This window comes from Terrapene carolina, unplaced genomic scaffold, assembly GCF_002925995.2.
Source record: "Terrapene carolina triunguis isolate 2854851 unplaced genomic scaffold, T_m_triunguis-2.0 Scaffold69, whole genome shotgun sequence".
Lineage (NCBI taxonomy): Eukaryota > Metazoa > Chordata > Testudines > Emydidae > Terrapene > Terrapene triunguis.
In genome coordinates this window covers 31,846,330-31,858,901 of record NW_020664420.1, presented here as the reverse complement: position 1 = coordinate 31,858,901, position 12,572 = coordinate 31,846,330, and the positions used below count along the sequence as shown (strand labels likewise).

Genomic DNA, 12,572 nt, shown 5'->3' with positions numbered 1-12,572 from the left:
AGATCTGACTACTGAGAGGTGCCCAGAGGTCCCAAGGAGGGGAGACTCAGGCTCATTCAGTACCATGAGGTCTTTAGGATACCACAACTCCTACACTACTGGGAGCTTGTTACCAATGTCTCTGAGGTGCTGGTGCCAGTACTGAGGGTACCACAGATTCCAATGAGGCTGCTCTCTTACTATCAGGGACCCTGACGGTGGCAGTAGTGGTCTTCAGTACCATGCCTATTAGCGCTGAGGTATGGAACTTAGATGAAGTCTTAGAGTACTTCATGTTACCCAAAGTACTCAGAGCCTCAATAGCACTCCTCTCAGGGCCTGAGGTCTCCTGTGATCAAATCTTTTTTGAGAGGGAACAATTTGTTCTGCTCCTCTTATGCCCCTCCTTGTCTGTGAGTGGGAAGCTCTCAGTACTGGTGCCACAGTTATATTTACCTCACTCAGAGTGTGTTGTAGACCATGGTCTTGACGCTGCTTTCATCTTGGAAGCTCAATATAGATGGTGCATTAACAGAAGCAGAGGGCCCCTGTACATGGGGGTTTTCTGTATCAGGGTCCAAAGCCGGTCTTAAGGCTTGCTCCATCACTAATAGTCTATACTTAATTTCCTTGTTTTTACGGTATCTTCCCTTAAAAAGTGCAAATCTTGCACTTGCTGAGCATATGCAACTCTCCCAAGCAATGTATACACTGAGAATTCCCATCAATGATGGGAATGCTTCTCAACAGAAAAGGCATCTTTTAAAATCTGGGGAGCCCAGCCACCACCAACACAACTGTGAAACGAATGCAACTATAATACAACATGTTGTATTTAACACCAATTCAAATAATTGAAACATGAAATTACAGTTTTATTGCACATTCTTATTGCACATTGTAGAAGTTCTTCCTTGCATGAGTTCTAGGACATCATAGTAGAATAAATCAAAAGGTGTTTTAACAAATTGAACAATAAAAACTACCAGATGTGTAATTTTTAACATCTTGTGCATGTTGTATAATTATCTTTCTTTATAAATTTCCAGATTTCCAATTCATTTTGTTAGCTACCTATACAGAGTATCATAAATTAACCACTTCTGCATATTAGTTTTTAATGCTGAAAGGATAATTTCCTATAAAGCAATCATTTCACATAACTTGTTTTTTCTTTACCATGGTATGTTCAACACAAAGTATGGACAAAAACTTTGTAAATTTTGCCTGATTTATTACATATTTTGTATGCTTCTTGTCCCTATTTTAATAATCTCATACAGAATTAAATTTAAAGCTAGGATACACTAAATCATCAGCTTAATTAAGCATAGTATACTATTTCAGCCAGAAATGACAAGAAAAATATTGCCTGCCAGCAATTTCCAGTTCATGGACCCAGTCATCAATCAACACAGCTGGCTAGTGTAAATTGGGAGAGATTAAGGACTGTGCTAGGTGGTTGCATTTCCCCAAAACTAATTCCAGTGATGAAGGAGTCCAAGTGAGAGGATCTATATGTGCCTCAAACACTCACGTAATCCAGAGGAGCATCAGTATTAGAGCCAAAGTAAATCTCAGGTGAACTTCATCTCTTATCCAGACACTCTCACAATTTACATACCTTTATTATCTGCATTACAGCAGCACCCAGAATGTGCTATGTGCTTTCCACATGTAGAGTAAGATGCAAACCTCACCTTGAAGAATTCACAATCCAAGATGATGAGCAATGCACACAAAAGTGTGCCAGAGATATAAAACAATCACTTTAAAACTATTTTAAATTAAGTATCATTTATCCTCAACCGCCCCCATCTAGCCACTATCAGCCTTACTACTCCTATCACTATATCAAGACCTCCATCAATGGGTAAAGGAAAAACAGGAATCAACAGTGCTCTTTCCATGAAGAGAAAAGGAGGAGCCACTAGGACAAACTGTTGTGGAGGGAGAAGAAACAATTATGAAAGGAGTGAGGATCCACTAGCAGGCTCTCTGTTCATACAGGGGATAAACAGAAAATTTACATTTGTCTCAGAGATTCACAAAGAAAGCTGCTGCTTCGAGGACCACTTACAGGTCAGAGGAACTGCTACCTCCTCTACCTTGCCTTACCTTTCTCTACCCCACTTGAGGCGAGTACCCTAAAAAAGTTGACTGCAGACAACAATCAAATTTTATTTCCTCAGGAACATCTTGAATGTCCTAAATTTAAACTGAAAATATACTTCCATACTAAGGAAAGGAAGTAGTAAAAAGTGAGGTCAACAATTTTAACCTTATAACCTTGTAGTTGAGGATGGTGACTTTAAAACAATGCAGGAAACTGAGCTCCATGTCCTTGAACTGCTATAAACTAAACTGCCTAGACACTACAGTAATGGGCACCTCAAAAAACGTATCTTGTAATTATCAGAGGGGTAGCTGTGTTAGTCTGGATCTGTAAAAAGCAACAAAGAGTCCTGTGGCACCTTAAAGACTAACAGATGTATTGTAGCATAAGCTTTCTTAAGGTGCCACAGGACTCGTTGTTACATCTTGTAATTAGGTACAACAAAAAATATTAAAAATCAGAAGTGAGAGAAGGTCATTAGAGCTGAAAGTCTAAGACAAAAAAGGGAATTATAAAAATAAAATTAAATTTTGCACATGTAGGGAACATGCAAAAAAATACAGAAAGTTGAGTGGGAGGAGACCAGGCAGAGCAAGTATGTTGGGCAAAAAAATGTGAACAGGGGAAGTAGAAGCAGAGCTGTGTAGATTACTGAAATAAAACAAACACTGCAGGGTAATTACTTTCATCATTTTGATATAATGTAATAGCAATAAATAGAAAAAAAATCTTCTTTGCTCTCATCAATGGACAAGTATACTAGGCTTTAATTTAATATTATAGTCTGTAACAGTTACCTGTATATTGACTCTTTCAATCACACAAGAAAGAACATGAAGAACATGCATCTTTGTGTCACATTCTGTGACTTCTTGAAGTAGCTGAAAGAGTAGAGTGAACATGGATTCCAGATACTACAATAAAAAGAAATTAGTAAACTATGGATTAGTTAGATTATCAAGAATACAAATAGAAATCTAAAACAGCAATTTTCTTATCTGCCTACAGCACTGGGCTGAAATTTGTCATGAACTTTTAGTGTGTTGGAAGTTCTGCAACATGTTGGTCTTGCATTTCGAAAAATAGTCTAATACATTTTGACCACTCATAATCCAAAATTGAATTTTACAAAGTTTCAGTACCTAACATGTACTAGTCTTGCATAAGAATTCAAGCATGGGACCAGTTTCAATAAGCTTTGATCTCAGGTTTAAATGTATTAAAATTACTTCAAAGTTTAAATTCCTAGAAGTTGGAAGCTATCAGCACCTCTGGAGAGAATGATATTCAGAGGCCACTCTAGCTATAAGAAAACGAGGCAACTGCTAGGGCAACAGGGGCCAAACCTGAGCAGTGCTGTAACCCTGTGCACCAGATCACAACGCCACTCTCAGATTTGGCCTGGCTGCCCCTCTGTCATGACAAAGGGGCAGCTGGGCCAAACCTTAGTGAGTGGTGCTGCAAGTCCCCCTCTCCAGTTATGCTACCATAACCACCAAAAGACCAGAAGGCTCACTACAATCCCTCCTCCCAGAAAGTCCTACGTGTGCTCTCCCCCCCCAATTTAGAGCATCTATTCTAGTGGGTGGCAGGGATGGGTGGCACACAGAAGTTTTGCATAGGGCAGCAAATTCTCTTAAGCAGTCTCTGATAATTTGCTAGAGGTCTGGAAAAATTGTAAACTTTGACAACAATTTTGTTTCCTAAAGTTATTAATAATGACATTTTTAATACTTATCACAACAATTTCAAACAGCTAAAGCAAAAATACCAAATGCATAATGCATGTGGACACAAGTGCTCAACAGTATAAATTACAAGATGATACTTTTTATAGTTCATCAAATATATCACAGCAAAATAATCTTAACTGAAACAGACCACAATCTATTGTACAGTGATTACCATCTCATTATTTACTTACTGCCAACACTGTGCTCACAAAGATAAACATTGGGGAAATTCTGCTACATTCCTAATACATTGCATTACACCTAACAACCACAACTAATATTTCTGGCAAAGGGTAGTTTAGGAAGCAGTGTGTGCAGAAAGGAGCTCGGAGGGAAAATCGGGTATATGTGGAAGAGGTAGTTTAGTAAAGACTGGCACCCATACTGGGAATAATGTTTAGTCTGTGATGTGTGGTAGCTGTGGTAATGACAAGGTGTGTATCTGTGGGTGGAAGAGTGGAGAATATATGTATTGTCAGGAGGCTTTTCCTTGCTTCTGTGTCAGGTAAGATATGTGTGTGGCAACCTTAACTGTTGCACAATAAAGTCTCTGTGCAACAACAGAATAGTTTTTTTCTTGTTATTGAAGTTAAATAAATACAGCAACTATTGAACAGTTTCTTTTGAAATGGAACTGGAATTGTTGCTTTCCCTCCCTTCCTCTACCCACACAAGCACTCACACTCACATAAATGCCCTTACCGGTAAAAACTGGTCAGTTCTAAACTCAAAGTCATCTACAGGTGAACAAAAGTTAAAGAAAAACTGAAGATTGAAAAACATTATTACAATATCTTTGACTCAATCTGAATTACTATTAAAATGTGAATTATTAATGATCAAAAATCATTAATTTCCAGTAGCTTTGAAGAAATAATAAAATAGAAAATTGTAGTTAATAAAAAGGATATTTAACTTCAGTGTTGTAGCTGTCTCAATGCGGACCTGAAAGACAAAAATCAGGAAATATCATGCTATTACCCTTATTAAATATTACTTTGATTATCTCACAGAAGTTAGTGTAATATTTTCAGATCTGAAATTGTTAAGCTTTCACATATACTTTACATGTTTCCAGGGATAAAATTAAATTAATTTAACACTGGCATATTTCTGTATTTTCCCAGGGTTTTTAGCTTTATATTGTTTATAAGGAGCAGTTTTTGCATAAATTAGAATTTTTCAGGATTTAAAAAACTACTACAAATTGTCAAGAATCACACCACCTGCAGGACCTACTCAGCAGTCCCTACTCAGGCAAAACGCTCAGTTAAGTCTAATAAACACTGCAGAACTGGGCCATATGGCTGTGATGAGAATTCTTGAGACAGAGGGGATCACCTGTTTCTGGGACGGTTCTCATGAGCTACCACCAACAAACCAACTACAGGGCCACGAACACCCTATTTCCAAGAATTCAGACAATTATGAGAAGTAGCAATCAAGGAAGCATTAACTGCAACCAAGGCCACAACCAGTGACACTTAGCCCTGCCCCATCTAGATGGTAAGAGAGAACACTGGGACCCCAGTGTTTTCTAACAGAAAATTTAAGGATTCTATTTTCTCACCTTAAACCATGCAGTAGGCCACCGAGCACTACAAAAATCATTGCTCAATGCTACAGACTTCAACCTAATAACCAGTATCTAACTAACGAAGGCTATTTTTTTTTTGGCTAGCTTCCAAAACGTCAACTGTCAGCTACCGGTATCCTGCTCTGGTCCTGATCACAGACACGGAAAGAAAACACATATTTATTCCGTGGGACCTCGCTGCAGCATATGATATTGTTGATCACCAAACAAACCTGCTCCATCCACAGGAAGCTGCAGAGGTGAACAGAAATGCCCTGATATGGCTCAAGACCTTCCACTCAGACTAAATCTAGATAGCTATTATTGGCATCTGTTCTTCCACCTCAAAAACAGTAATGTAGAATTTCCTATGATTTATTCCTCTCCCCCATATTACTCAAGATCTATATGAAGCCATTAGGAGAGCTGGTAAAACAATATAAACTGAACGGCCTGCATCATAGAGATGACACCTAATTCAACATCTTTTATATTAAACAAATAGCACCATTTCTCAGAAAGCGCTTGGGGGCCCTTTGGGACTCAGTGCTACTGAATGCCGAAAGAACCATGGAAAGTAGGATTTAGTAGGCATCCTTCAGTCTCGGGAGACCATGGGTATGTGCCCCAGAGAGGTAAAGAATTTACTCAGTTGGTTTTATGGCAGCCGCAAACGTGACTGAAGAGACCCACTCGAGAGAGACAATCTCTGCTGCATCTGTCACATTTAAAGGTGATGTTTCGATCCTTTGGGGTCTGTCTTCTGCGAGCTCTTCTCCTCTGCTAAGCTGGACTGCTTCCTCTCATAACTCCGGAGACCTTTGTTGAGCAAAGGCTGCGGTCCTGAGTGTGATCTTCCCATTTGTCCACATCCATGTCCATTTCTTTGAGGTCTCACTTGCACACATCCTTGAAACACAATTTGGGGCATCCTTTGGGTCTTTTGCCAGAGGCCAATTTGCCGTGGAGGATGTCCTTTGGGATGTATCCATCATTCATTCGGCACACATGCCCAAGCCAGCGGAAGCGTCTCTGTTTGAGGAGTGTTTGCATGCTGGGTAAGCTGGCCTGTTTGAGCACCTCAATGCTGGTGACTCTGTCCTTCCAGGAGATTCCAAAGATTCAACGAAGGCAACGCATATGAAAGCTGTTGAGCCTCTTTTCCTGAGGAGAGTATAGGATCCATGTCTTGCTCCCATACAAAAGTGTGCTGATAACACATGCACGATACACACAGATCTTTGTGTGTTCTGTCAGTTTGTTGTTTAGCCATACCCTCTCGTTCAGTTTAGACGTTATTGTGGTGGCTTTTCGAATGCAGATGTTGAGTTCTGTTTCAAGGCTGACTGCGATAGTGGAGCCCAGGTATGTGAACTTGTTCACCACTTAAAGTTCATAGTTGTTGATCTTGACGGAGGATCCTTCCTCAACTCCTTGGCACATTATGTTAGTCTTTTTTAGGCTTATAGTAAGCCCGAAGTCTTGTTGGCTTTGGAAAAACTGTCCATTAGGCTTTGAAGATGAGCTTCGGTGTGGGTTGTCACTGCTGCATCATCAGCAAAGATAAGGTGATGGATAAGGGCCTCCCGATTCTTGGTTTTAGATCTGAGTCTTGCAAGACTGAAAGCTTTCCATCAGATCTTGTGTGTAAGTAGATTCCCTCAGTTGAGGAACCAAAAACTTGTTTCAGTAGCAGGGAGAAGAAGATCCTAAACAGAGTTGGGGCAAGTACACAACCTTGCTTAACTCCACTACAAATCTGGAAAGCCTCAGACACTGAGCCATCATATTGGACTGTGCCGTATATGTTTTCATGGAAGGATCGAATCATGCTTAAAAGATTGAGGGCACATCCAATCTTTTCTAGAAGCATGAATAGTCCACTTCTACTGACAAAGTCAAAAGCCTTTGTGAGATTGATGAAGGATATGTAGAGGGGCCTTTTTTGTTCTCTGCATTTCTCTTGTAGTTGTCTCAAGAGAAGATCATGTTGATAGTAGACCTTTCAGCTCTGAAGCCGCACTGTCATTCAGGATAGATTCTGTCTGAAAGGGTCTGAAGTCTGTTCAGGACAACTCAGGCAAAGGCTTTTCCCAAAATACTAAGAAGGGAAATAGTTGTTACAGTCGCTCCTGTCACACTTATTTACTGCAACTCATATCTGGAATGAAGCCACACATCTTTAAAAATGCCAAATAGTGTAAAATGCACCAGCCATTTGCTTAGCTTAAATTGAAGCAAGGGAGATTTAGGTTAGACAAGGATTCCAAAAAATGGAACCTCTTTAGCCAAAAGGCCTATTAATAGGCATGCTACTATTCAGCATTGCAAACTGCCAGACACTGTTCTCAAAGTACAGCTTTTTATGTGGGAAAGGGTGAAACCCTTCCTGTATTGGCTCCCGCTGGAATGCAGGGAGGAACTGAGAGACACCCTCAAGGAAGGGAGGGTGCTAGCCAAAACAGCAGTAGTCTATCACTGGATTGCCCCACTGGTAGAATGTTGACTTGGTGATCGATTTCAGCAGTGACCACTTGTGTCTACTGAGAAAGTCCACCAAGTTGTTGCTAGTGCCTCAGAAGTTCAAGATTAGCGTTACGCCATGGAGAGAACACTAGCTTCATAGCTTGAATGCGTCCTTGCAAAGGGGGGGAAGAACAGGCACCGCCTTGTTTATGTAGTACAACAGCCGATTTATTGTCTAACAATATCTGCACTACCAAGTGCTATAGGACCAGGAGGAATACATATGACCTAATAGTGTGAGGTAAATCCACACTGTCATAGCCAAGTGTGATAGCATGGTTTCATTAACGACTGAAGTGAGAGGAATCTTCCATATGGTAAGTATGGGTTTGCTATCATGGAATCTATCCTGACATCTATGAACTCCATTGTCTGTGATAGAAAAAGACAATTTCTCATAGTTCACCAGGAGGCCCCACCATGTGAACAGAGAGAAGACATAGTTGAGGGTTATCTAGAGTTTCCCAATGTGTTCTGCCTTTGATCAGTCTGTCTATATACTGGCAGATGTGGACGTTTCCTTAGGTATGCCAGCACTACCATGGCAAGGCATTTTGTAAAGATACTCAGTACCTGCAGAATTCAAAGGGTAGTGCCATGTGCTGGTAATGATTGGCCCCACAGTAAATCTCAGGTGATTTCTATGGGCCAGGTGGATGCCAATGTGACAATACACATCCTGCATGTCAAGAGATTCAAATAAATCCTCAGCCTGAAGTGATCAGATAATGGAAGCAAGTGTGAATCTGAGGTGAGGTACATATTTGTTCAGTCTTCATGTCTAGGATAGGACACAGATCCCCTTTCTTCTTTGGAATAAGAAAATATTGGCAAAGACTTTCCCCCCTTGTACTCTTGAGAAACTTCTTCTACTGCTCCTAGTTGAAGAAACAAGGCTACCTTTTTTTGTAATAGGTTGTCATAAGAAGGATTCCCGAAGAGGGATGGGGAAAGAGGCAGGCAGGGGGCAAGGAAAAGAATTGGATGGAGTTGCCATAGACAATGATGTCCAACACCCATTTGTCGACCAAAATCTTCAATCACACCAGATGGAAATGAGTAAGGTTTCTGAAGGTCAGCTCTGAGATAGTTGTGGCATGGCTCTTGACCATCTCATCAAACCTGCTGCCTTTGGGAGGGAGGCTGGTGCATGATGGAGGATGATCATGATAACAGGCATCTCGTAGAGAAGCATGGTCTCTTTCTGAGTGGCTATTCCAGTTAACCACCATGGGAATAAGATGGTGGTCTCAGTCTTTGAGGTGGCTGGTACCAGAAGGGTTTATGGTATGGCGTGAGAGTGTAAATTCCCAGGGATCTAAGGGTTGCCTTCGAATTAGTAAGGGAATGGAGTGCCCTCAAAGGGTAGAACCTCAATTGTCAGCTGGACCGCTTTTGGAATTCCAGACACCTGTTACAAGGAAGCCCAGATCATTTTGACTGCTGTAGTCATGGACTGAATGGCCGCATCGGACATGTCCATTACTGCCACTACTGCTGTTTTGGCTCGCACTGCCCTTCCTTGAGGGTGTCTCTCAGTTCCTCCCTGCATTTCAGAGGGAGCTAAGAGAGGAAAGGTGTCATCCTTTCCCACATTAAAAAAACTGTACTTTTTGAACAGGGTCTGGCAGTTTGCAATGCTCAATTGTACGATGCTGATTAATAGGCTTTTCGGCTAAAGAGGTCCAGTTTCTTGGAATCCATGTCTTTTGGAGTCCTCTCACTGGACCTGGTCTCTTAGACTGCAGAAATGGCAAGAGACCCTGGTGTTGGATACACGTAGAACTGCTCGAAGTCCATACATGGGACTTGGTAGCACTTTTCTACTCACTTTGAAGTTGGGGAAGAGCGGCCAGGGCATGGCATAGCCCCTTCCCTAGGTCCAATATATCCTCACTGATTGGAAAAATAAGGCTTGTGGGCACCGAGGAGCTGAGGTTATCAAACAGCTTGTGCATAATCTCTTGGATCACCATTGCCTCAATAGCCAAGGCTTCAGCTATTCTTTAGAGACGTTCTTCAAGGGCATGAAAATCATTGATGGCCGGTGTCGGTGCCAATGTGACAGCTTCATCAGGGAGAAGGATTTTTTTGGCAGGCCGGAGAAGGTAGCTGAAGTGTCTCTCAAGCCACCTTTGCTTCTTCACCAGAACTCCTCCAGTTTTGGTGAAGGTGCTCTACCTACCAAAGCCAATAAAGACTGGGACTGCCTCTTTCTTGGGACACGTGAAGAAGCTCCACTCTGGGACTTAATGCATCGGGAGCCCATGATTGAGCTCTTCTGAGATAACCATCTCTCAGGAGACGGTTCCATGCTTGAAGTGAGGAAGGAAGAACAACCTGGGGTCACAAACCAGAAGTACATCTCCAGGAACAACAGTGCAGTTGGATGTAGTTCCGGCACTGATGTTGCTGGTGCCAGTACCTATGGGTATGTCTACACTACGAGAGTAGTTCGATTTTACTTAAATCGAATATGTGGAATCGATATTGCAAAGTTGAACGTGTGTGTCCACACTAAGGACAGTAATTCGACTTTGTGAGTCCACACTAACGGGGAAAGCGTCGACATTGGAAGTGGTGCACTGTGGGCAGCTATCCCACAGTTCCCGCAGTCCCCGCTGCCCATTGGAATTCTGGGTCGAGCCGCCAATGCCTTCTGGGTAAAAAAATGTGTCGAGGGTGTTTTTGGGTAACTGTCGTCATCCGTCCGTCACTACCGCCCTCCCTCCCTGAAAGCGCCGGCGGGAAATCAGTTCGCGCACTTTTCTGGTCAGTGACAGCGCGGACGCCACAGCACTGCGAGCATGGAGCCCGCTGCGACCATCGCTGCAGTTGTGACCGTTGTCAACACCTTGCAGCTTATCATCCACCTTTCCCAGAGGCAGATGCAGAGAAATCAGGCAAGGAGGCTACGGCACCGCAGTGAGGACCTGAAGTCTGAGAGTAGCACAGACCTATCAGAAAGCACGGGACCCAGCGCCGAGGACATCACGGTGGCAATGGGTCATGTGGATGTTGTGGAACGGCGATTCTGGGCCCGGGAAACAAGCACGGACTGGTGGGACTGCATAGTGCTGCAGGTCTGGGATGAATCACAGTGGCTGCGAAACTTTCGCATGTGGAAGGGGACTTTCATGGAACTTTGTGAGTTGCTGTCCCCTGCCCTGAAGCGCAATGACACCCGGATGCGAGCAGCCCTGACTGTCCAGAAGCGAGTAGCCATAGCCCTCTGGAAGCTTGCAACGCCAGACAGCTACCGGTCAGTCGCGAACCACTTTGGCGTGGGCAAATCTACCGTGGGGGTTGTTGTGATGCAAGTAGCCAACGCAATCGTTGAAGTACTGCTCTCAAAGGTAGTGACCCTGGGAAACGCGCAGGTCATCATAGATGGCTTCGCCGCGATGGGATTCCCAAACTGCGGTGGGGCTATAGATGGAACTCACATCCCTATCCTGGGACCAGACCACCAGGCCAGCCAGTACATTAACCGAAAGGGCTACTTTTCAATGGTGCTGCAAGCACTGGTGGACCATAGGGGACGTTTTACAAACATCAACGTCGGATGGCCGGGCAAGGTTCATGACGCTCGTGTTTTCAGGAACTCAGGTCTGTTTAGATGGCTGCAGGAAGGTATTTACTTTCCGGACCACAAAATAACTCTTGAGGATGTGGAGATGCCTACAGTCATCCTCGGGGACCCAGCCTACCCGCTAATGCCCTGGCTCATGAAGCCCTATACTGGCGCCCTGGACACTGAAAAAGAACTCTTCAACTACCGGCTGAGCAAGTGCAGAATGGTGGTGAAGTGTGCTTTTGGCCGTCTCAAGGGGAGATGGAGAAGCTTACTGACTCGCTGTGATCTCAGCGAAACCAATATCCGCATTGTTATTGCAGCTTGCTGTGTGCTCCACAATCTCTGTGAGAGCAAGGGGGAGACCTTTATGGCGGGGTGGGAGGTTGAGGCAAATAGCCTGGCTGCTGATTACGCCCAGCCTGACAGCCGGGCGATTAGAAGAGCCCAGCGGGACGCGCTGTGCATCCGGGAGGCTTTGAAAGCTAGGTTCCTGAGTGAGCAGGGTAACCTGTGACTTTTCAGTTTGTGTACAGAGAAGCTGAACCTGCCCCCGTTTCTTTACCCACTAAATCTTCAGTATCCTCTCCATTTACATACCCCGTTCCTCCCCTTCCAAAACACGTTTAAAAATAAAATGACTTGAATTTTGTTAATGAACACCGTTTTCTTTATTACTGTTTTCGCGGGAAAGTTTTGAACCTGGGACGTAGACTGTGGTGGGGAGCGGGTGTAGTGTAGTGATGAAAATGACGCTTCTAAACTCCAGGAATGACAGGCTCCGCAGTGGTGGACTGGTGGTTTCAACGGAGCCTGCCACTCCTCCTGTTCGGGACTGTGTGTGCGGGGGGGGCTATGTGACTTTGTGGCAGGGGGAGGACGGTTACAGATCCCCTGCTGCGTGGCTCTGTGATCCAGGATAAGGATCGCTGCATAAGATCTCTAACTGCCCTCTCCCGCCACAAAGTCACAGAGCACCCCCCACAGAACACTAAAACCACCTCCTAGACTGACCAGGGTAACTAGTGACTGCAATGTGTGTGTGCCCTGCTGCTGTCCTGTCCAATT

The 12,572-nt window shown here is 43.5% G+C and overlaps 1 protein-coding gene across 1 annotated transcript in view; it reads right to left on the bottom strand.

The window, feature by feature from the left end:
* The window catches only part of IPO11 (importin 11), a 247,488-nt gene that overhangs the window by 149,212 nt on the left and 85,704 nt on the right, over positions 1-12,572 (bottom strand). Inside the window, exons 17-19 of the mRNA XM_026649109.2 lie at positions 4,740-4,773; positions 4,531-4,571; positions 2,893-3,009 (exon numbers count right to left, since the gene is read on the bottom strand). Coding sequence (XP_026504894.1) covers positions 2,893-3,009; positions 4,531-4,571; positions 4,740-4,773 — 192 coding nt within the window. The remainder of the gene's footprint in view (positions 1-2,892; positions 3,010-4,530; positions 4,572-4,739; positions 4,774-12,572) is intronic.